General features: G+C 45.6%; 2 protein-coding genes across 11 annotated transcripts in view; both read left to right on the top strand.

Moving 5' to 3' along the window:
• Positions 1–306: 306 nt before the first annotated feature.
• LOC146354594 (serine protease inhibitor Kazal-type 1-like) lies at positions 307–13575 on the top strand. Of its 2 annotated transcripts, none has more exons than XM_084839294.1 (5): positions 307–485; positions 3951–3982; positions 7337–7473; positions 8795–8843; positions 11262–13575. In XM_084839294.1, exons 1-4 carry the CDS (start codon positions 323–325, stop codon positions 8841–8843), a joined length of 381 nt encoding a protein of 126 aa, XP_084695420.1. In that variant the 5' UTR covers positions 307–322; the 3' UTR covers positions 11262–13575. The 2 variants fall into 2 exon arrangements, with proteins under 2 accessions (XP_084695420.1, XP_084695421.1); XM_084839295.1 differs by lacking the exon at positions 307–485 and adding an exon at positions 2842–3046 and having other exon boundaries at positions 12414–12981.
• A 1832-nt stretch (positions 13576–15407) lies between these two features.
• The window catches only part of LOC146354593 (ovomucoid-like), a 42062-nt gene continuing 34093 nt past the window's right edge, over positions 15408–23376 (top strand). For 3 of the 9 annotated variants that reach the window (XM_084839292.1, XM_084839289.1, XM_084839282.1), the window contains exons 1-3: positions 15408–15512; positions 16659–16751; positions 21680–21801. The gene's annotated coding sequence lies outside the window, so the exon portion shown is untranslated. Of the gene's footprint in view, positions 15513–16304; positions 16752–21679; positions 21802–23376 lie in introns of those variants that run through there. The other 6 variants (XM_084839290.1, XM_084839291.1, XM_084839284.1 and 3 more) reach the window with 4 other exon arrangements.

The following is a 23376-nucleotide window of genomic DNA, read 5'->3' as shown; positions in this document are numbered from 1 at the left end:
ACAACATGATGGTCAGTTTCCTCATGAAATTACTCCAGGATATTCATGTTAGACAGACATTTCCTGCCAGTGAACAGATTTGATAATAATTGTTACTAACCTTACTACCAAGAAACAGCATCAGAAAATGTTAAACAAGAATGGGTCCCAATTCATTGGGAACACAATTTCTATAGCTACTAATCTCATGCAGATGAATGCTCAAATATTTGAGCTTGTTTTTCATGCTTTGCATACTTACTGACAGATAATTTCAGTTTGTGGCATGCTCCTCAGCTCGACAAATATGTCAAATTGTTTGCAACAACAAGAGACTCTGAAGATGGGAGGATCTGTGGGTTCCTCCTGCATGTATATATACACAAAGCCCTGCCGATGGACCTATTTCCTAATCCAGGCCTGGCAAAAGAACGGGATAACTGCCTCCACCATGAAGATCGTGGGCGTATTTGTGGTCCTCTCTCTGGCCCTTTGTTTCTTTGCAGGTAAGAACATTCCAGTGTATTGCAGGGGGATTCTTCCGGATACAGCTGGTACAATTCGGGGGGGAAATGGATCAACGGGGCTTCACACCATTTTGCAATTCTGAAGAAACACCCTTGATTTCAGTGGGATGGCAAACCAGACAGTTTCTACTGCCTCTCTGGAATCTTCTTAAAAGACAACAATAGAGCCTTGCTAGAGCAGAGAAATGTAGGGAAGGAAGGGGTATCATGAAGCAGGAAGATATTCCATCTCCCGTCATGGGTTTATAGAAACTGGATAATGAATTTTGCCCACACAGTGCAATATTCTATGTATGGTTTTTATTAGTAAAGAAATGTCACCCAGTACAAAATATCTGAGCTAAAGTTAGATTTCTCAGAAAGGGCAAGTTCCTCCTTCACAACTGACCCCCAAAGACTCACTTTGTTGGAGTGAGATGTGTTGGACATGAAAGGCCTCTCCACTCTCACATGCAAAAGTACAAAAGGCAGGGTTGGGGCAGCATGGTAACAGTTCCTCAGAGCAGTGGCTCTTCCTCAAAACAGAGTTTTATGGCTGCATGTGCTTTGTGGACTAGAGAGCACTTCAGCAGATGCATGAAGTGTTATCCCCAGTAAGGGCGTGTGTGTCTACATCTATGTTCTAAATTCTACATTCTATGTCTATATATTGTCATTTCTATGCAGAGTCCAAATACATACAAGATAAGGGCAGAGTGACCCGTTCACAACAGTGGTTATGTGTCAGGGTGGACACTGAGCCCATAGAATCCCAGAGTAGTTCTGATTCTGAGGAAGAGCAGTTGCTCCTGGGAGGGGAGCGCGCTCCTCTTTCCCAGGGCCAACAGCTGACGGAGATTCCTCCCACCAACATTCCTAGCTTAGATAGCAGTCCAGGGAGTAACGGAGCGCGGATAGCAGACTTGGTGGACGCGCGACGCAGACGCAGAGAGCGGCGCCAGACGGAGGGCGCGGAAAGGAGGCGTAGTGCCCGGTTGGCGCGCAAACAACGGCTGCGCCCAGAGGATCCAAGGGAAAAGGGGAGGGACTCTCCCTAGTCCTTAAGTTCAGGGGTCTGCCAGTAATTCCCTTTAAAATGGGGACCAAGCTGTCAAGGGCTCCTTGGAGGCCTCTCTCAGTCTAATCCAGTAGCTAAGTCCAGACACAGACAAAGGGATTCCTTTCAAAGCTTTATTCTTCTTTTACAACTTAACAACTATTTGCAACTAGATCTGAGCAGCACAGTACCTATGCCCTAAGTTGGAACAGTTGGTCCCTGTTTGAAAGGGAATTACTGGTAGACCCCTGAACTTAAGGACTAGGGAGAGTCCCTCCCCTTTTCCCTTGGATCCTCCGGGCGCAGCCGTTGTTTGCGCGCCAACCGGGCACTACGCCTCCTTTCTGCACCCTCCATCTGGCGCCGCTCTCTGCGTCTGCGTCGTGCGTCCACCAAGTCTGCTATCCGTGCTCCATTACTCCCTGGACTGCTATCTAAGCTAGGAATGTTGGTGGGAGGAATCTCCGTCAGCTGTTGGCCCTGGGAAAGAGGAGCGCGCTCCCCTCCCAGGAGCGACTGCTCTTCCTCAGAATCAGAACTACTCTGGGATTCTATGGGCTCAGTGTCCACCCTGACATTATGCTTATCATCCTTTTTTTTTTTTACTATGAATGGATCATTCTGTTCTGTATCCAGTTAGGATTTTCATAGAAATGTTACAGACCTACTTGAATTTTTTGACCCCATTCCTTACATTCGCGCTCTCTCTCTCTGTCTCTCGTCTTTCTCCCTACAGATATGTATGTACATATCTGCCAAGTGAGGGCAACACTGCATCTGGCAAAATCCACAAAACAGGCTGGCTAAGAGGTTTTGGTTTTGTGTTTTTTTAAATTGCATTGCAAGAGAGCAGAGAAGGGGGAGCCCCGTAACCCAGAGCTGGGCAACATGTGGCCCGTGTCTTTCATGCAGCTCCCACTGCCCCCAAATGGCCTCCAAAATGTTGGCACTGAATAGTGGCGGCAAACATAGCACATTTTCACTCTACGGGAAGGTACACAGGGAATGCACAGCTTGTTCTGATGCAAAATCATGCTCCCCTGAGGGGGCGAAAATGCACCTTTTCCTCACTGCCAAATTGCTGCTGAATTGCCACTGAATTCAGTGGCAATTTGGCAGCCATTTCAGCTTCAGTGTGCGCAGTGGGGTGCAGCCCTCATACCCTCCCAGGTTGCCCACCCCTGCTGTACCCCTTTAATATTGGCTATTGCTGTGGTCAGGTTACTAATGGCTCAAGGGAGAAAAGGAAATAGCTGAAGAATGCAGGAGCCATGCTGAGGCATATAGGCCTGCTGTGACAGAAAGAGCAGGGGGAAGGCTACTTCAGGTGCAATTCAGGTGACGGCTCAGCTGAGTCCATCCCCCATACAGGAATTTTGGGGAGGGGGGGACTTCAGAGGCTCTGTGCTGAAGATTCCAACTTGGTAATTTGCCAGCACTGATATTGCAATAGGGTCAGGAGTCAGGACATAAAGGCCCAAATGAATGTTGCAGCGAGTTCCAGGTAGCCTTTCCACAATGTCTGTGTGCTTTTAAAGAGAAAAAAGAAGAACAGCAACTGGCAGCCACTCTCTAAGAAAGCTGAATGGCATATCCCCTCACACTCTCCCATTCTGTTGCTTTCCCCGTTGAGGGGGAAAATAAAAATTTCTGTATCTTTTCACCTGAGGGGAGAAAATTAGCTGGGGAGGGGGGGTGATTTTGAGGGGGGGACCCTGTCCACCCACCCTTCTTCTGCTCTTCACTACGGCCTCCAGTAGCTGTTTTACATTTAAATAAACAGTGGTGGAATGTTACTTTATATAATATATAGTTTGGTCCCTAAATGTGAATTTTTCCTTCCCTGTTTCATCCCCGTATTCCAATCTGTGTAACAGCACTGTTGGCCCCTGAAGCCAATATAGAAATTCTCCTTTTCAAGCATTTTCGTTGCCGTTGTAACTTGAAAACACACTATTGGCCTAGGGAGACTCTGCCCTACCTGGGACAGCATTAACACCCCCCCCCGCCGCCGCCGCCCACCACAGTTAGCCTTGCCATTCACTTTTTTGTTTAGTCTTAGGCTATTATCCTGAAGTATGCTAAAATAGAAGTAAATTCCACTGAGATCAGTGACCTATACATTCTATATTTAGATTCATAGTACAAGATACACTTGAGGAGACTCAAACATTTGTCTGTCTCTAAGGAAGCTCAGTGTGAAACATTTGAAAGCCCTTCGCAGAAGCAACCACAATGCAATCCTATGCACGTCTCCTCAGACGTAAGTCCCATTGTGCTTAATGGAATTTACTTTCATGTAAGTGTGACAGGATTGCAGCTTCAGTTATTAATAATCTGAACTCAGTTTCTATCAGTGACTGCTTTCAGCTCACTGTGTCTTTCATGTGTGTGTGATTTCGTCCTAGGGGTTTCCAGTGATGATGTGAAACCGGTGGAGGTGAGTGCTTTTTCGGTTTTTCAATGTGTTTAACAGTGCAATCCTATGGCCCCTGCATACCACTTTAGGGGCCACTGGATGCTGGGTATTCCCCACCCTTGAGACTAGGGATGTACAAAGTCCCCACTGTCTGGTCCAGTGCAGGAAATGCCATGGTGGAGAGCGGATGGCGGGGCTCTCTGGAGTACCCACCGGAGGCACTGATGGGCTCTCCTGGCCGGGGCAGGAGGGAGCAGTGCAATTCGACACTCCTCCTGTTCCCCCGCCTCATGCAGGAGCCTCGCCCTGGTCCATGGGTGGGCTGGCCCTGCACCCACCCCTCCCAGGAGCCATGAAAAGCTTGCAGCAGCTTCCAAGGTCAACATCACATAGAACAGTGTCAAACTTTTCTATCTATCTATTTTCAACCATTCCCTGGGGGAGGGGTGAAAAGAAATTGCATCCAGCAATTGTGGGAAGGGGTGAAAATTTCAGAGAAATCCCCCGGTGTGCAGGGCTCCAGTGCTTACCTTACTGTAAGGAGGTGGCCAAGGGGTGTGTGTGCGTGCTATTTATTTGACACATTTTATTGCAGTCTCTGCTTTGCTGCTTCCTGGGCAGCCTGTCCTTCCTGGAAAGCCCATAGAGGACTTAACCATGCCGTCCTCCCTTGGGGCTTTCCAGTGCTGCTGCCTGCAGAGTGCCTAAAAGCTGAGCAAAGCATTTTTGGGTTAGTTTGGGTTGGTTGTTGTTAAAAGTGCTTCTAACAAAAATCAGGAGAACAACAACTGCAACGACTCCTCACTCAGCTTTCAGGCACTACCCCAGCTTTCAGGCACTCACCTGCCACCCGAAAGCCACATTGCCACTGAATTTTGGTGGTCTGGTATTGGGAGAAAATGCTGCATTTTCATTTAAAACAAGGCGCACCGGGACCACATGCCTTACTTTAATGCACATTTGTGCTCCCTGGAGGCTTCCAGTCAAGGCATGGGTGTGTGCCCCAAAACACCTTGTTCTCAGGGGGGATAGCCTTTTTTTCCACTCTCAAATTGCCCCCAAATTTGTGTGCAGCCCACATTGGTTCCAGGTGTGGCAAATTGGCCCCCTGACCTTTGGAAGTTCCCTGGTCTAAAACCTCAGAGGGGTTTTTCCAAGCAATCCTATAGTCCCTGGAATGTTGTCTAGGGACCACAGGATTGCTCCCTTAATCAGTGTCATAGTTTCTCAAGCCTTCAAGAACATAAGACCATGAGAAGAGCCCTGCTGGATAAAACCAAGGGTCTATTTAGTCCAGAATTCTGTTCACACAGTGGCCAACCAACTGTTGACCAGGAACCCACAAGCAGGACAAGAGTGAAACAGCACCCTCCCACCCATGGTCCCCAGCAACTGTTGTACATAGGCTCACTGCCTCTGGTACTGTAGGTAGCAAATATCCATCAGGACTAGTAGCCACTGAAGAACACTTCTTCCCCCCAAGGCTCAGGAGTACCTTTCCACTCAGCCATGAAGTTTTTCAGAGTGTTTTATTTTTACTTTGAGGGGTATTACATTGTTAAAAACCAACCACACTTGGGTACATTCATTCTTGTTAAAATGGAAGAAGAGGAAGAATGTAGAAGGAAGGAGGAATTTGCTGAGTTATTTTTTAGCAAAAATATCTCACAGTACCTGTGCCATCAACACAGAAGAAGCAGTCATATACCCCTTTCCGAAACAAAGATGAAACAAGGGAATCTGCCTGTTTGTCATTCCACTTTTTACATCAATACAAACTTTGTAGAAGCAATAAGGATGCTAGAGATATAGGTGCTTCTCAGAAATAGTCACATACGGTCTGAAACATGAGGGGCTGCTCTCTTATCTTCTCTAAAGGTCACAGTTGATCCCAATTCTCAGTTTAGATGCCTCAAAGGGACATCTGGATATGGCCTGTTGGCCTTCCTTGGGTCCTCCTCATTCCCACAGCTGCAGTCTGACAGAGGTCTCTTGTAATGTCCTCTGCTTGCCATTTTCCTCTCCTGCAACTTTCATTGAGTTATGGCCTCCAAATCAGTAATGGCCCCACCCATCTTCAGCCCTGCCCCAACCCACTGGGCTCCTTGACTGGCCTTTCTATAGCTTCCTCATTTCTGTTTATTTTTTCTTCCCCTGTTCCTGAGGAGCACAGTGGGAGGAAAACTCTTATTCACCTGCACTTACAGTCAAAAAGCTACAATCTTCCAAGTGCAGTTTTGGACCAGGACCTAGACCCACTTAATGATAGTGCCCGCCCTGTAATGGATACACCTTTAACCTCTTGGTTCCTTCTCAGAAAAATCCGATGCATCTTCCTGTGGGAGAAAGAGGCAATATCGCTGTTCTAACTAGTCCATCATGAATGGGAAGGATAAAATACAACCCTACTTTATCCTAGAGCAAGGGTGGGCATCCTTCTATCTACTGAGGGCTATATCCCCTTCAGGGAAATCTGTTGGGGCCTCCCACAGTCAGAGAGCAGAGCCAAAGCCAGCCACAGGCAGGGCCAGAGCCCAATGTGGGTAGGGTCACCCCTTCTCTCTTTCTGCTGCCCCTTTTCTCCCTCTTTCTGCCATTGTTTTTCCTCACTCTCTGTCATGGCCCAGGAGCCACTGGAGACTGAAGCCTCCTGAGAGAGTCACCCTGGGAATGCACCAGCTCCTGATCATTCTGAACTGGGGCCCACTGAACCCAGACCCAATGTCCCATCAACACAACACCCAGGGGGTGCCACTGCCCCCTGACTCTAAGGAGTGGACCTCACAGTCCTCTAGTGAACAGGGAGACCCCGAGGAGCAGTCCCCAACCAGGTCCTCCAACTTTCCATCTCCAGGAGACAGCAGCGCCCACAGGTAAAGGTCACTGGCCCTTTAACAGTCAGATACAGCACCTGAGGGGGTGGAACTTCCAGAAAGGCTCTCCCAGCCTGACTAGAAAACTCTGCCAGTTACTCTCTGGCACTGCTGCAGTAACTTGTCCAAGGACGGATCTGATTCTAATCCCAGATGTGATACAGCCACCTTACCCATGTCATCATGCCTCCTTCCCAGAACCATCACCCAGAGCAGATGAGAGGTTTCCTGTTGGAGCATGACACTCTCCCACTTCCTCCCTGCCCAGCAGGCTGCCAGGGAAGGGAGATCACTCTTGCCAGGGATCTGAACCAATTGCATACCACGGGCTTTTAAAATTAGGCTGAGGGCCACATGAAATTAGGCTGAGGGCTGCATGAGGCAGAGAAGTTGCCCACTCCTGTCCTAGAGGTTCCAGAAGCTGGAAGAGTCAGGTGAAAGAATGACCCAAGAAGCTGCTGTGATAATGAACCATATATATATATATATGTTCCTATTCCAGGTTGATTGTGATAAGCAATTAAAGGTTCATAAAGAAGATGGCACAGAAAGGATAGTCTGCCCACAAATCTTTAGCCAAGTCTGTGGCACAGATGGCAAAACCTATATCAATGAATGCAAAATTTGTCAACATAACGAGTAAGTATGGTCAGCATCTGGAATATTATTCTTCGAGATAACCAAGAATATGCAGAACTCCTAGTAGCTCAAAATACATTCTTGATTTTAATCTTCATGAAACTTTGAGTGTGTGTGCACGCGTGTGTGTGTGCGGGGGGGGGGGTGTCCTCTGTGCCCTACTTCTCTATGCCCTGCCCTATTTCACAGGAGCAGATTATTCTCCCCAAATAATCTGTCAGTGTGTGTACTGGAAGGTTTAGGATTCAAATGACAGGATACAGAAAGAGACAGGATGGTAAAGTCATAAGAGGAAATATTGAGAGTAGATTATTAATTAGCACACTGAGCAGCACACATCTGGCAATGTCTTAGGACTAGAATATGGACACAATGAAGAAAATAGTGGGAGCTGTTCTATTGGATCTGTAACCTATATAATTCCTTCATTTCATACATTCATTCATTTCTATAGTTCCCAATAGTCAAACTAAGCAGTTCAAAGAAAATACAAGTGAAAATACAACATAATGTAAAATGTTTAACATGCAAAATTTAAAAACAAATTCAAAGAGCTAAAAAGAATTAAAATATAATTGGGCTGTGCACCACTTTGGCCTGAAGCCTGGAGCTACAAGGCCAAGTGGAGGGGACACGAAGCAGCCTGAAGCAAAGCGGGTCACTCCGAAATGCTTCAGTGTACTTTGGAGCGATCTGGGAGCCCAGCTGCCACACTGATGTCACTGCTGCTGCCCAGCCTCCAGCTCCTTACCTGGGTCATCTGGAGGCATGGCAACAGCCATCTTGTTGTTCTGGAGCAGGGGGAGCCATTTTTAAAAATGGCTCCCCTGCTCCAGAACAACAAAATGGCTGCCAGCGCATGTCCAGAGGGCCTAAGGCAGCTCTGCTGGTGGCGCCAGCACTGGTGACTCCCCCGGCACCCCTGCAGTGCCAGCAGCGGTTCCCCTGACGGCAACGGCTCCACTGGTGGCAGTGGTAGCTCCCCCAGCAGTAGCTCTCCCGTCAATGGCTCCCTGGTGGCCACAACCCCTGCCCATGGAACAAGGCCTCAGGTAAGGAGCTGGGGGCTGGGTGGCATGTTGGTGGGGCCTAAAGCCGGATTCAGATGTCAGAATCCCGCTTTTATTCTATTGGCCAAAGAGAGCCCCCCCCCCCAATCAGCCCAGGGCGAATCGGGCCCACCTTGGAAGCCCTGAAGCAGTCTCCGAGTCAGATCGGGGGTCCATGCACAGCCCTAAAATATAATACCAGGATATAATACAAAAGTATATAAAAAGAGCTTTACTTGCTGAGTCCTATCATTCTTCTCTCATTTTTGCAGGAAAACTAGTGAACATGTTCTCAAGAAGCATCATGGGCACTGCATTTAGGTAAGTGAAAACATGTGGAGGATTATGAATGGAAATTATTAAAAATATGCATAAAACAATGCTTTCTCAAATGTGCATTAAAAATGTAAATTCCACATTGATGGAATTTGCATATTCTTAAGTCAAAGAGACTAGTTCTATTATCCTGACTGACCCATTGCTCATTGTCAGTTTACTTTTTATGCACAGGAATGCAGATGAAAGTAAACTAGAGGGTTCAATGTCTTGAAAATGGTTGCAGGTTAGGCAAAACCAGAATAACAGAGGCTCATCTAAAAATGAAACTGCAGGTCAGGAAAGGTAGCACCAAGTCCAAGAGGCTCCAGCATGGTTAATGAGCAGTGCCAAGGAAGCTATAAGAGAAAAGAAAGCCTTCTTCCAAAAATGGAAGTCTTGCCCAAACAAAGAGAAGAAAAGGAACACAAAATTTCACAAAGGAAATGCAAGCAGATGCAAAGAACCATTTTGAGGAGTATACCAAAAATAACATAAAGACCAACAATGAGAACCAATACAATCATTTGATACAGGAAACCTGCTAGGGAGGCAGTTGGAATTAAAGGAGTACTAAAGGAGAGTAACAAAACTGCAGAATGAATGACGCAAGGAACCGTTGAAGGCTTGAGCAGAGGCAGGAGTTGCCCTCCAACTATGCACCTTCCCCTCCTTGCAAGGAAGGGAGAGAGTGCAGTTGAAGGGCAACTCCTTTCCTCACCACCTGGCTCAAGCCTTCACAGGCTCCTTGCAAGCAAGGAACCTGTGAAGGCTTGACGCAGCAAAGCCAGGAGTCTCCCTCCAACTATGTGCCCTCCCCTCCTTTCAAGGAAGGGGGAGAGCGCAGTTGGCGGGCGACTCCTGCCCCTGAGCCTGTCAAATTTGCACAGTCTCCTGCCATGCAAGTTAGGAGGCCATGCAGGCTTGACAGGTGGCAGGTGCCTCCCACCAATTGCCTGTTCTTCCCTCCTTGCAAAGAGGGCAGAATGGGTGGTTGGCGGGCTGCGACAGGCTTGCTAATGAAGGCGGCCAGCCGCGCAGCTTTGTGGGGCAGTCGCTGAGCTGTTGAGAAGCTCGTGTGGCACCGCAAGACGGGGCAAGTGGCGGCAGTGGCTCGACGAGCACCTAAGGAAGCCAGGCTCGGGGGAGTTCACCCATCCCTAATACCTCATAGGACTCACAATGGCAATTGTTGCAGTATTTTGGATAATGTGGAATAAAAAGCAGGAAATAACACTATGACAGCGGTATGTGTAATGTGCCTCAGCAGTTATCACTGCTATAAAGCAGTAGTGTAGACCTAGTCTAAATCTCATTGCACAAGCGGTGGGTCTCGCTTGCAGAATGGAATTGGTGGGCCTCAGTGCTCCTGTGGGACACTCCCCTTTCTATATTATTGTACATAGGTCCCTGACTCCAAAGTGTGTAAAACCTTCCGCAACTGTGTGCCTAGTACAAAATGTAAAGTGTGTATAAGAACTGAAATGAAGACCCTAATATTAGACCATTAGATGCTGTGTTCAGCTTCTGTGGTGCCCAGCAAATTATCCTCTAATAGATAGAATCTTTTAAAAAAAACAAAAACAACCTTACACTGAGTTTTTAACCAAGTTTCTAACCAGTGATAAAAAATTTACTTTGTACATTCAAGAATGGTGTCCACGTAATTAAAACACTGATATTTTTAAGATGTTTTTCTTTGGATATTATCAGCCAGTTTATCTGTTTCCACTATCTTTCATTGATTGTACATTTTGAGCATTTCAGTGCCAAGCAAGAACAATCTTGAGAGCAACCAGCATGTTCAAGAAAATATGTTTTGTAAAAAGTTGTTGCAAAGCAATTGTAAAGGGGAGAGTTTTGTAGCAGGCAACCCATCACTTTCCAAACCCTGGTGGATTTTGCAGGCCAAGGCAAGAGTTGGGGGGGGGGGTGATGTTTTTCATTCTATTTTCTGGCTCAGCTTTTTGATTATTGTTTTAGCTATTATCCAAACTAATGGGAGGAAAAAATTCTACATTAGCTCAAGGCTGGTATTAATGAGGAGTCAGAATCAGGGATCTAGAGGGGGATCCACCAGATCTAAGTCTATCTACCAAACACCCCATTTGGGGGCCCATCTCTAGAGATTATGCAGCTTTCCACTGACATATTGGGGGTCCTCTACTTTAACGTGTTTTATGTTGTCCTATCAACTGTGTTGGTCTGGTTGGCTCCTGCAGTAAAAAAAAAAAAGTATTTTGTCCCAGTCAGCAGAATGTCTTGGACCACCCTGGGATAATCCTGATTTTTAAAAATCCTCCTCCTCTTCCAATATTTAAAATCCATCTCAGTCCGGCACAGAATCCTCCAAGCTGTCTCTTTGGTTAGTGAAATGAAGAAGGATCCTAATTCCAAGCCTTCCGTTCTTTCTTTTCTTTGTAGAACGAGTAAGAAGACTCTTGCTCTCCAGCATCTTAGAGGATGCTAAGTGCTGAATGATTATCCAAGACACATATCCATAGTAATGGATTGGACCAAGTCACTATCTACATGTCTATCCCTTGTACTGCTGCATCCACCAATCGAACTTTCTCAGATGAACCTATGCAAATAACAACCCTCCTTTTGCTTAGGCCTAGTTCCCACTGAGGTGATCCACCTGTGTCTGGGCTACACTACTTCACATTGCAAGTAGGAGGTCACATGACTGCATTCTCCTCCATACAATGAATGAATGAATGAATGAATGAATGAATCCCTGTGTGTAGAAACCTAACATGTCAGGAAGACATTTCAGGCCCCTTGTCCCTGATATCTGGTGTTCTATGTTTCTAGACAAATTTTTATAGGATTGAGCACCCCACCTGAATTCTGAACTGATACAGCCCATATACGTACATTTACCATCTCAGAGAAAAGGAGGCCCTAGCTACCCTCAGAAGGTCACACATAAGGACCCATTTTCCTGTCACTGTATTTCTTGCCATCATTCTTCTTCTTGCTCCACAATATACAGCGAGCTACATTTTCTGTCTTGATATCTTCCATGACATATCTCATGCAAACTACCTTTTTGGAAAGCCAAAAACTTGAGATGAACCATCTAAAAATTTCCACAGAAGTGTTTCTTGTACGGATGATAAGAAATTTGTTTCATTTTTTACCATAATTTATGCAGTTCCGCCCAGAACAAAATGCAGACCTAAGCACAATCTGCAGTCTGACGTCCATACATTTCTGAGCTTGCAAAGCGGCAGACTGCAGACCCCCTCCCCACCCCCCAATGCAGTCATTTGAAAAATGCCCATTAAAAAAATGTGCATATTTGAAAAATGTGCATGAACAGGCTTAAGTCAATGGGAGAAAATGTGTACTTTCCAAAAATGCACACAACTGATGCCTGTGTTTGGGAAAATGTGCACAGAAATACTCATGAATGTTCATGTAGGAAAAAAAAGAAAAGAAAGAAAAAGCTTGCAGTCCAGTGAAGACATGAGTTGGAATGACTTTCAAGGCAGAAACCAGAGAACCTTGATAAACATGCATTTTGCCGATTCGTACATCCCTAATTTCTAGTGCCATCTCTCTGAATAGGTCATCTGACACAATTCAGAGGAAGCTGTGAATGACGAAGGCCAGAATAAAAAGATGCATGTCTCATCTTCCATGTATGTATGAAGCTTTTTTGAGTACCCCTACCAACAGAAGCCTCCCATACATCCCAGAAAGCTGACAGAAGGTCACGGGACCTTCTTGTATGATCCCATGGGATACAAGGCTTTTGCCTCCAGAAGTATAATCAGCAACACCCTGTACAACACAGACAGAAGTGCTTTGCATGCACACACTGATCTCTTTGGATATTCATCAAAATATTTCTTCAAAATCTGAATTCCCAAATGCTCATTTGCATATTTTCATACCATCCAGCATGACAATTTGAATCAGATTTTGTTCAAATATTTTACATTTTAATTTCTGGTTTTCACTTTCTTTGGCCAATGTTCTCAAGTTTTTGCTCTCCAATTTGAGATTTTGCTACTACTCTGCTTCAATTTACAGATAATCAGCTGTATTCACAATAGTATCTTAATAATTTTTAGACCATCCTGTACTTATCCCCAGCTTTACTTATCCCATAATAAATAACCTCGCAATATGCAATTAATTCAGTGGCTCTATTTTTCCATGGATGTGGTTGTTTTTTCAGATATTATCGGCATCAAGAAGCACTTATTCTTTCAGTTAATTAATTAACATTTGATTTATGGGGAAAGGTTATAAGTAGCCACATAATTCAGCAACTTGCTTAATTGCCCTTTTCATTAGTCTGGTTTCATAATCAGGCCTATTCAGATGTTCTTTCCAACAAATAGTAAAGCATAGAATCTAACGTCTGACATCCTTCGATAATTTGTTGTTGTTCAGTTGTTAAGTCGTGTCCGACTCTTCGTGACCCCATGGACCATAGCACACCAGTATGCATAAATTCCTTTGCCTATTTCACCTCTCTTCCTCCCACACAGGCACCTTCCCAGCATTCAAGGATAGTAGTAGGAAAGCTATATCTAAAATGTGCTGATGTTGATACCCTGCTCTGTTCTTCCAGGATGGGTTTCAAAGATCCAATACCTTGATTCTTAGTCTTCACTTAGTATTATTCAGCAGTAGCGCAACTGTCTTGTTAACTGACAATATGAAGGATGCAGTTCTCCTGTGTATGATGCCTCACAAGTATCTATAAAATCTACTGCATAATAGCTATGTTTGTCAGGGATATAGATGCATATATTTATGACTTCAGCTGATCCAAATAATGATAAACGAAATCAGATACCTCATCTAAACCACATATTAGCTTTTGCAAGATAGTCACACAAGGAAATAGCTTCACTGCACTGAGGTAATCCTGCGGTGGGGAGGGTGGAATTGTGTTCACACATATTACAACAGTTTTCAGCCTGTGCACTTCTTTGCTGGGGAGAAGGGAGAACACATCTTGCAAAGAATATGGCTGTGGTTTTTTTCCTAGTAACTCCGTAATTCTATGTGCATGACATTGGTTGCCAGTTGGGTACTTGTAATGTGGGACGGTAGCTACATTTGCATGACAGCTTGAGTGGCATGCAGTCGTGTCTATTTCAGCAAAATCTGGGACTTGGGTCCAGCACTCTACCACTGACAGCCATCCAGCTCCAAGACAGTGGTGAAACTGGAACTAATCAAAGCATAGGTTACCATACCATATTACCTAAATAACACATTTCTTAATGGTATGGCCTTTAACAGCTATAAGGTCCTGGCATTTTTGGAGTTTGAGCAGACATGGAAAGCCCTTAACACAACATAATGAACTGAAATATTTTTTGTTTATTGAATTACATTACATTTTGAGCCTACAGTGCTCTGATCAGGCAAACACGAAACAGAAAACAGGAAGCTCAATGGCAAAAGGAAATGATTAATACAAAATAAATGAGACTACATTTAGAAGGGTAAGGATCCAGAGACAAACTTATCTTACATCTGAAAAGTGGATAATTTCTTAAGTGGAAAATAAAGAGTCCAAAATTCTGATTGATATGTAAAAAGAAGTTCACAACTTATCTGAAAAAGTCCAAATGTCTTCTGATGTTTGTTTTTTAAATTCCTCTGTTGAATGTTTCTCTTGTATATTTTTATATATTAGCTATCATCCATGGCTAGGGATGCTGGAGAAATCCACTGCAGGCTCAAATACAGCTGGATCCCCAAATATCTGTCCTGCAGGGACTGCAGTGGACCAGCACCCCTTACCTCTGTGCCTGCCAGACACAGCAAAGGATGGCTTCCAGGTTTTAAAGAGAGAAGGTCCACAAATGGTGGCTGCCATTTGAGGACTTTGGAAAAATCACAGCTGTAAATTGTGTATTTTACACCATTTGAGGCTGTAAAGCACTTGCATATACCTAAATTGCAGCTCATAATGCTAGAAGATGGGGTCATCCCATGAAGCTTATCAGTGATAGATTCAGGACAGGTAAAAGGAAGTCCTTCTTCACACATCACATAGTTAAACCAGTTGCTGGGGAACATAGGCAGGAGGGTGCTGTTGCACTCATGTCTTGCTTGTGGGCTTCCTGTGGGCAGCTGGTTGGCCACTGTGTGAACAGAAAGCTGGACTAGATGGGCTCTTGGTCTGATTCAGCAGGGATCTTCTTATATTCTTATGGTCTTATGAGTTGTCGGCCAAAATATCTGCCCCAAAGCTTTCCTTTTATCAGGTAAAGAGTTTCGTGTGGCTTCAAGTCAAATATCTCTCTTAAGTTGTTTTTCTCTTATATATATAAAAAATGTAAAGGCATCTGATTTTTTTTAAAATTATCTCAGAGAAAAACAACCAGTTAAGCAGCTAGTTGAGCAGAAGATTAGCTAGGAGGGAAATGGCTGAGCAGCCCCCTGTTTCGTCCCCTTGTCCTCCACTCAAGCAGAAATGATGCCAAGACTTCTGTTACGCAACTGCCTCTAGGGTGCCAAGTCTTTCTTAATGAGGAAATCTAAGGCAAAGGCTTCCACCTATATATGTGTATGCATGTGCACCTGGATGCCATCTTCTCTCAGCTGAACCCAGCTGGACTCCGTTCAATCACCATTTCATCTGTGAGGATGATGGGTCTGCTGGTGGTCTTTGCTCTGGCACTTGGTGTTTCTCAGGTGAGTCTCTCTAACAAAAAGGCATTTAGACTGTTGTAACTAACATGACAAATATACCACTCTGATGGAAAGGTCTTCAGTATGGCTTGGGTGACTGACCATATGTGGAGGGAAATATTCTGTACCTTCTATTTAAGGGGGAATTTAGGCCAGGGTGAAAAGAAGGATAGATTGGGCCACCGAAGTTACCTTCTTTACAAAACCAATTATAAGGACAAGCTGGTGCTTTGTATCAACTCCTGCCCATTTTTCCTTCTCTTATAAATATGGATTATAAATCCAGTGATGTGGAAGGTGTCTCCCTCCGTATGTTCTGGGGCTGCAACTCCCATCAGCCCCAGTCAGCATAGCTGATAGTCAGGGATGATGAGAGTTGCAATCCAACTACATCTGGAGGGCCATGTGCTCCCCATTCCTATTATAATCTTATGAAAATTGCATTATTAAGACCCAGAGAGAGCAATCCTATGTTCCCTAGACAGCATCTGGGGGAGATAGGATTTGTTGGTTTCCCAGCTCCAAGCTCGTAGACAGCACCACGAACTCATAGCTGGGAAACTGTGCTCCCCATCCCCTCCCCCTCATAGTCGGGGCAGAGAGTACCACAGCGGCTGCCTCTCCATGCCTGTCCATGCTCATAAGGTAGAGTACAGACAGGGCAAAAAGGGGTGTTCCCGGGGTGGGAGGGGAGGAAACCACAGAAGCTGTTTTAGACAGCTTCCCATGCAGTCTCCAGCCCTGTTCCCGCCCCCTCCCCGAAGCCGCGCTTAGATGCTCGAAATCAGGCGTCTCAGGCAAGCTGCAGGGCATCCAGAGCATGGAAGGAATCTTCTCCCTGCTTCACCCGCCCTGCATTGGATAGGCAGTCAGCTCCAACATCAGAAGAAGTCGGCGGTGACCGTCTATATCGATAGGGTTGCGTCCTAAGTAAACATGGGGGATGTAGACATGAAGAACTAAGACAGCTGATTAATATGAAACAGTTACCATAAGCCTTAATTAATTTGTTGTTGTATGAATGAGGAAATCTAATGTAAACTCTTGTACATATGTAAGTTAAGATACACATTTTCTTAGTTCAGAAGATTCATTTGAATTGCACACTTTTAGAAGGTGGCAGTTGCACAGCTCTTTATCTCCTACCAGGTTTAACTCTTTGAATTCAAGGTGACTCAAAGAGATGGCATCCGTGTGTCTTTGGGTCTTCTTTCAGGGATCTTCAGTGGTTACAGGAGTGAGGTGAGTGGAACTGTGTTCCCTTTGCTGCTCTCTACAGTTTATTATACAGTTCAAATAACTTGTGTTCAAGGAGGCCACCTGCAAAACTCCAGACACTTTGTCCCAGTGGTTTTTGTGCTTTGTTGTTGTTCAGTCGTTAAGTCATGTCCGACTCTTCATGACCCCATGGACCATAGCACGCCATGCCTTCCTGTCCTCCGCTCTCTCCCGGAGTGTGCTCAAAAATTCATATTAATTGCATCAGTGATGCTATCTAGCTATCTTATCCTCTGCTGTCTCCTTCTCCTTTTGCCTTCGATCTTTCCCAGCATCAGGGTCTTTTCCAGGGACTTTTCTCTTTGCATTAGGTGGCCAAAATATTTGAGCTTCAGCTTCACTATCTGTCCTTCCAATGAGCAGTCAGGGTTGATTTCCTTTAGGATGGACTGATGTGACCACCTTGCAGTCCAGGGGACTCGTAAGAGTCTTCTCCAGCACCACAGTTCGAACACATCAGTTCTTTGGTACTCAGCCTTCCTTATAGTTCATCTCTCACAACCATACCTTGCTACTGAGAAAACCATAGCTTTGATTATACGGACCTTTGTCGGCAAGGTGATGTCTCCGCTTCTTACTATGCTGTCTAGGTTTGCCAATTGCCATAGCTTTCCTCCCAAGGAGCAAGCGTCTTTTAATTTCATGGCTACAGTCACCATCTGCGGTGATCTTGGAGCCCAAGAAAATAAAATCTGTCACTGCTTCCATTTCTTCCCCTTCTATATGCCAGGAAGTGATGGGGCCAGATGACATGATCTTCGTTTTTTTAATGTTGAGTTTCAAACCAGCTTTTGCACTCTCCTCCTTCACCCTCAACAAGAGGCTCTTGAGATCCTCTTCACTTTCTGCCATTAGGGTGGTATCGTCTGCGTATCTGAGGTTGTTGATAATTCTCCCGGTGATCTTAATTCCAAACTGTGATTCATCCAACCCAGCGTTTCTCATGATGTACTCTGCATATAAGTTAAATAAGCAGGGCGACAATATGCAGCCTTGTCGTACTCCTTTCCCAATTTGGAACCAATCGGTTGTTCCATGTCTGGTTCTTATTGTTGCTTCTTGACCCTCATACAGGTTTCTCAGCAGAGAGGTAAGGTGGTCTGGTACTCCCATCTCTTTCAGAATTTGCCACAGTTCATTGTGATCCACACAATCAAAGGCTTGAGCGTAGTCAATGAAGCAGAAATAGACGTTTTTCAGGAATTCCCTTGCTTTCTCCATGATCCAGCGAATGTTGGCGATTTGATCTCTAGTTCCTCTGCCTCTTCGAAACCCAGCTTGTACTTCCAATAGTTCTCGGTTCACATGCTGCTGAAGCCTAGCTTGTAGGATTTTGAGCAGAACCTTGCTGGCATGTGAAATGAGTGCAATTGTACGGTAGTTTGAACACTCTTTGGCATTGCCCTTCTTTGGAACTGGAATATAAAAGGACTTTTTCCGGTCTTGTGGCCACTGCTGAGTGTTCCAAATTTGTTGGCATATTGAGTGTAGCACTTTAACAGCAGGATTTTAAATAGCTCACCTGGAATTAGGGATGTACGAAAGGCACTTACCTTTTGCGGATTATGTTGATGGGGGGGAGGCGCTCCGTCCCTCCCACCGGAATCCTGGATGGGGGGGGAGGCGCTCTGTTCCTCCCTCCCCCAGAATCCTGGCCGGCCGGCTGTGCTCCACAGGGATTCTGCAGAGCCACTGGCCAGCTCCGCCAGCAGCCGGACATCTGGCCGCTGGCTAGCAGGGACGCAAATGGCGGCGGCGTTTGCGTCCCTGCAGTCAGCCGTGATAGGCTACATAAATGTTTAGGTAGCCTATCACGGCTGACTTTAAAAAAAAAAAAAAAAACAATGCGCGTACGCAAATGGCAGCGGCCACGGCTGCTGTCATTTGCGTACGCACATGTTTGTTTTTTTTTAAAGTCAGCCGTGATAGGCTACGTAAAACATTTACGTAGCCTATCACGGTTTTTTTAAAAACTTAGCCATGATAGGCTACGTAAATCTTTACGTAGCCTATCACTTTTCTTTTCTTTTTTTAACTGGAAATGGCGGTGACGGCAGCCGGTCGGAAGACCGGCCGCCGCCGCGGCCACCAGGAAGATCCGCCCCAGGTAAGTCTCATCCCGGGGGGGGCAGACCATTCCGCCACCGATTTCAGGGGGCCGAATGCACTGGCATTCGGCCTTCCCGAGATCTGTGGCGGAATTCTCTGACATCCCTAGCTGGAATACTGTCATCTCCGCTAGCTTTGTTGTTAGTAATGCTTGCTAAGGCCCACTTGACTTCACTCTCTAGGATGTCCGGCTCAAGTTCAGTGACCGCACTATCACGGCTATCAGGGACATTAAGATCTTCCCTGTATAGTTCTTCTGTGTATTTTTCCACCTCTTCTTAATCTCATCTGCTTCTGTTAGGTCCCTGCCTTCTTTGTCCTTTATCATGCCCGTCTTTGCACAAAACGTTCCCTTGATATCTCTGATTTTCTTGAAAAGATCTCTAGTCTTTCTCCTTCTGTTGTTTTCCTCAATTTCTTTGCATTGTTCATTTAAGAAGGCCTTCTTGTCTCTCCTTGCTATTCTCTGGAACTCTGCATTCAGTTGGATATATCTTCCCCTTTCTCCCTTGCTTTTCGCTTCCCTTCTTTCCTCAGCTACTTGTAAAGCCTCATCAGACAGCCACTTGGCTTTCTTGCATTTCTTTTTCTTGGGGATGGATTTCATTGCTGCCTCCTGAACAACATTACGGACCTCCGTCCATAGTTCCTCAGGCACTCTGTCTATCAGGTCTAATCCCTTAAATCTATTCCTCACCTCCACTGTATATTCATAAGGGATATGATTTAGGTTATACCTGAATGGTTTAGTGGTTTTCCCTATGTTCTTCAATTTAAGCCAAATTTTTGCAATAAGAATCTCATGATCTGAGCCACAGTCAGCTCCAGGTCTTGTTTTTACTGACAGTATAGAGCTTCTCCATCTTTGGCTGCAAAGTACATAATCAATCTGATTTCAGTATTGACCATCTGCTGAAGTCCATGTGTAGAGTTGCCTCTTGTGCTGTTGGAAAAGTGTGTTTGCTATGATCAGCGTGTTCTCTTGGCAAAACTCTATTAGCCTTTGTCCTGCTTCATTTTGTACACCAAGGCCATGCTTGCCTGTTATCCCGATGATTTCTTGACTTCCTACTAGGGATGTACGAAAGTCACTTACCTGGTCTCGCAGCTTGCTTCGCGGTGGGGGGGAGGCGCTTCGCTTCTCCCCCCAAAGTTCAGGCGAGGGGGGGGAGCCGTCCCGCCTCGCCCGGCCGAAATTCGGGCCGGGGGGGGAGGCTTCCCGCCTCGCCCAGCCGAATTTCAGGCCGGGGAGAAGCGCCCCGTCTCCCCGGCCGCGAACTACGAAAGTAAAAAAAAAAAAAAAGACCCCGTGATAGGCTACGTAACGATTTACGCAGCCTATCATGGCTAGATTTGCAAAGTCAGCCATGATAGCTAATCGTTACGTAGCGTATCACGGGTGACTTCGGGGGGGAAAAAAAGCGCGTACGCAAATGGCTGCCCCCATGGGGTGCCGCCATTTGCGTTCCTTATTTGGTCCCTGTAGTCTACGTAAAGATTTACGTAGACTACGGCAAAAATAAGGGCAACGCTATATAAGGCAAAAATAAGGGCAACGCTATAGCCGCTAAAGACCAGCTGCCGCCCCCGCCCCCGCTGAAAGCCCGCCGAACCGCCGCCGGGACCCGCCGCCGGGAGGGACATTCGGCTACGGTAAGTCCCATCCTGGGGGGGGTGGCGGGGGGGTGGCGGAGAATTTCACTGCCGATTTCGGGGGGCCGAATGCGTTGGCGCTCGGCCCCCTGAAGATTCGGGGAGAAATTCTCCGCCATCCCTACTTCCTACTTTGGCATTCCAATCCTCTATGATGAAGAGGACATCTTTTTTTTGGTGTTAGTTCTAGAAGGTGTTGTAGGTCTTCATAGAACCGATCAACCTCAGCTTCTTCGGCCTCAGTGGTTGGGGCATAGATTTGAATTACTGTGATGTTGAATGGTTTCGTACTGAGATCATTCTATCATTTTTGAGATTGTATCCCAGTACTGCTTTTCCCACCCTTTTATTAACTATGAGTGCTACTCCATTTCTTCTAAGGGATTCTTGCCCACAGTAGTAGATAAAATGGTCACCTGAATTAAATTCACCCATGCTTGTCCATTTTAGTTCGCTGTTTCCCAAGATGTCGATGTTCAATCTTGCCATCTCATGTTTGTCCAGCTTACCTTGATTCATTGATCTGACATTCCAGGTTCCTAAACAATATTGTTCTTTACAGCATCGGACTTTCTTTTCACCACCGGACACATCCATAGCTGAGTGTCCTTTCGGCTTTGGCCCAGCCGCTTCACTCTTTCTGGCGCTACTTGGAAATTCCCTCTGCTCTTCCCCAGTAGTGTATTGGACACCTTCCGACCTGAGGGTCTCATCTTCCGACGTCATATCTTTTAGCCTTATGATACGTTCCATGGGGTTTTCTTGGCAAGAATACTGGAGTGGGTTGCCATTTCCTTCTCCAGTGGACCACATTTTCTCCGAACTCTCCGCCATGACCTGTCCATCTTTGGTGGCCCTGCAAGGCATAGCTTATGGCTTCACTGAGTTACGCAAGCCCCTTTGCCACAACAAGGCAGTGATCCATGAAGGGGGGGGGGGGTTGTGTTAGGTGGAGTTAAAATCTGAGGTTTTCTAAGCAAAGAGCCGTAACGTCTCCCTCTTTCCACTGATGTGTGTGAAACCTGGGCCGCTCCCAGCCCCCCTTGAGGGCATCCCATTTGCCAAATTCTAGGTACTTTGGCCCACTGGCTTGTGTGCAAGGCGCTGGTGAAATTTGATTTTTTTTCCAGGAGAACTCCCAAAGCAAAGAGCTGTAACTTCTCCGCATCTCTGCCCCTGCCAACACCCCAAAGATGCCTCATATTGCACTGAATTGCTTTGCCATACAGTGGAGTGTTATTGGAATAAGAAGGTAACTAATATAAATACTATGGGTCTTATGCTTTTTCAACACCGCCTTGAAATTTGGATGTATAGTGTTGGTGGAACTACAGCCTAGCACACACACAGACACAGAAACACAAGAGCTAAAGAAAAGCAGAACTACCTAAGCAAATGGCGGGTGCCTTTAATTTATTGTTTTAAGTTCCATGTTCTTTTATAGAAGGCAGGATAATTTCAAGCAATACAGGGTGATCATGCAGGCAGTTAGATAACAATCAAATCAAACCCTAATTTTAAAAAAGCCCTTCTTTAATTTCTGTTTGGGGAGGATCAACACAGAGATGACACAGACAATTCACTTCAGCACTGATTGGAGAGGGGGACACAAACACCACACACATAGGCTGCTATAATATGTTTTTCTTTCAGGATTTAGAAAGAAAGAAAAAAACTAAATGCTTGAATATGACTTAAAGGGGGGTGGGGGAGGAACATGCCCAGAAGTCAATGTTTGTTTTTAAAATTCTAAATAAGACTGGGTTTGTAAAAATCTAACAGAGACACAGTTGACTGACAAAAAACTTATCAAAAATGATAAGAAAGTAGCATGGAGAAAACAGAAGTAAGGCTCAGTGTTACACAACAAACACAGCCTTTTCCGGAGTCCAAAATTGAAATAAACAAACACAGGAATGCTGGGGGAGTATGGCAGCAACTTGCAAGGAAAAGCTATGTTAGTTTGAAAAATTATGGAAAGGAGAGATGAATCTAATCAAATACAACTAACAAACAAGTTGGAGTACAAAGATATAGGAGAAAGCAGCTGGAAGAGGTGTGGCAAAAGACACCATCCCAATGGGGAGGGATGATCAAGGAAAGGGAATACTCCCAGTACAGCCAAGCTGTTTCCTTAGAATTTAAATTCTGAAGAAAGCCTAATAGCGATCAAAATTGAATAAACTGAAGGAACAACTCCTAGGAATGCATGCATACACACACACACACACGAAAAATCATCTACCCACACCAGCCCTCTCTCCCAAAGACACAGCTAGTGCAATGACTGAACGCAGCCTTTCACCCAAGTGTATACCCCATTCCTCCAACACTGTCTCTGAATGCAGACTGCTAGCATCGGTTCTGGCTGAGGGTTCCTATTCACCAAAGCACACTCCCTCCTCCTCCTGCGCTCGCCTTCCCCTGCCCGCCCTCCTCCTCCTCATGCCCCTCCACGTGAGCATTGAGAAGTTGATACATTTTGGAGACAACCTGTCTGGACTGCTGAGGCATTTGATAGAGCTCTGAATATACGAGGCAGAGGAGGCACTTTGTGGAGGGGGTGCCTTGGTACTGCTCTGAACTGCCTCGTATCATGAGACTTTTGCTCTGTAACAGCCTGCTTTACCTTGTTATTCGGACTTTGTAACAAGGCGGTGCACACAGCCCTAATCAAAGCCATTCAGCACCTGCTACAAATAGGAGTAATAGAAGCAGTACCACCACAAGAAAAAATATGAAGGCATCTATTCCACCTTCATTATTGTGCCCAAATGGGACAGAGGATGGAGATCTGCACTGGACCTCAAATATCTCAACAAATTTG

Source organism: Heloderma suspectum, chromosome 2 (assembly GCF_057233095.1).
Source record: "Heloderma suspectum isolate Gila_16-S chromosome 2, 16-S_ref, whole genome shotgun sequence".
Lineage (NCBI taxonomy): Eukaryota > Metazoa > Chordata > Lepidosauria > Squamata > Helodermatidae > Heloderma > Heloderma suspectum.
This window is presented reverse-complemented; position numbering and strand designations above follow the sequence as displayed.

Bases quoted from the DNA above. Each gene is read 5' to 3' on its own strand.
- LOC146354594 (XM_084839294.1), top strand. From the start codon at position 323: ATGGGAGGATCTGTGGGTTCCTCCTGCATGTATATATACACAAAGCCC. The intron at 3,983-7,336 runs GTGAGTGCTTTT...TTCCTATTCCAG, and splicing joins ATGATGTGAAACCGGTGGAG to GTTGATTGTGATAAGCAATT. The intron at 7,474-8,794 runs GTAAGTATGGTC...TCATTTTTGCAG, and splicing joins AAAATTTGTCAACATAACGA to GAAAACTAGTGAACATGTTC.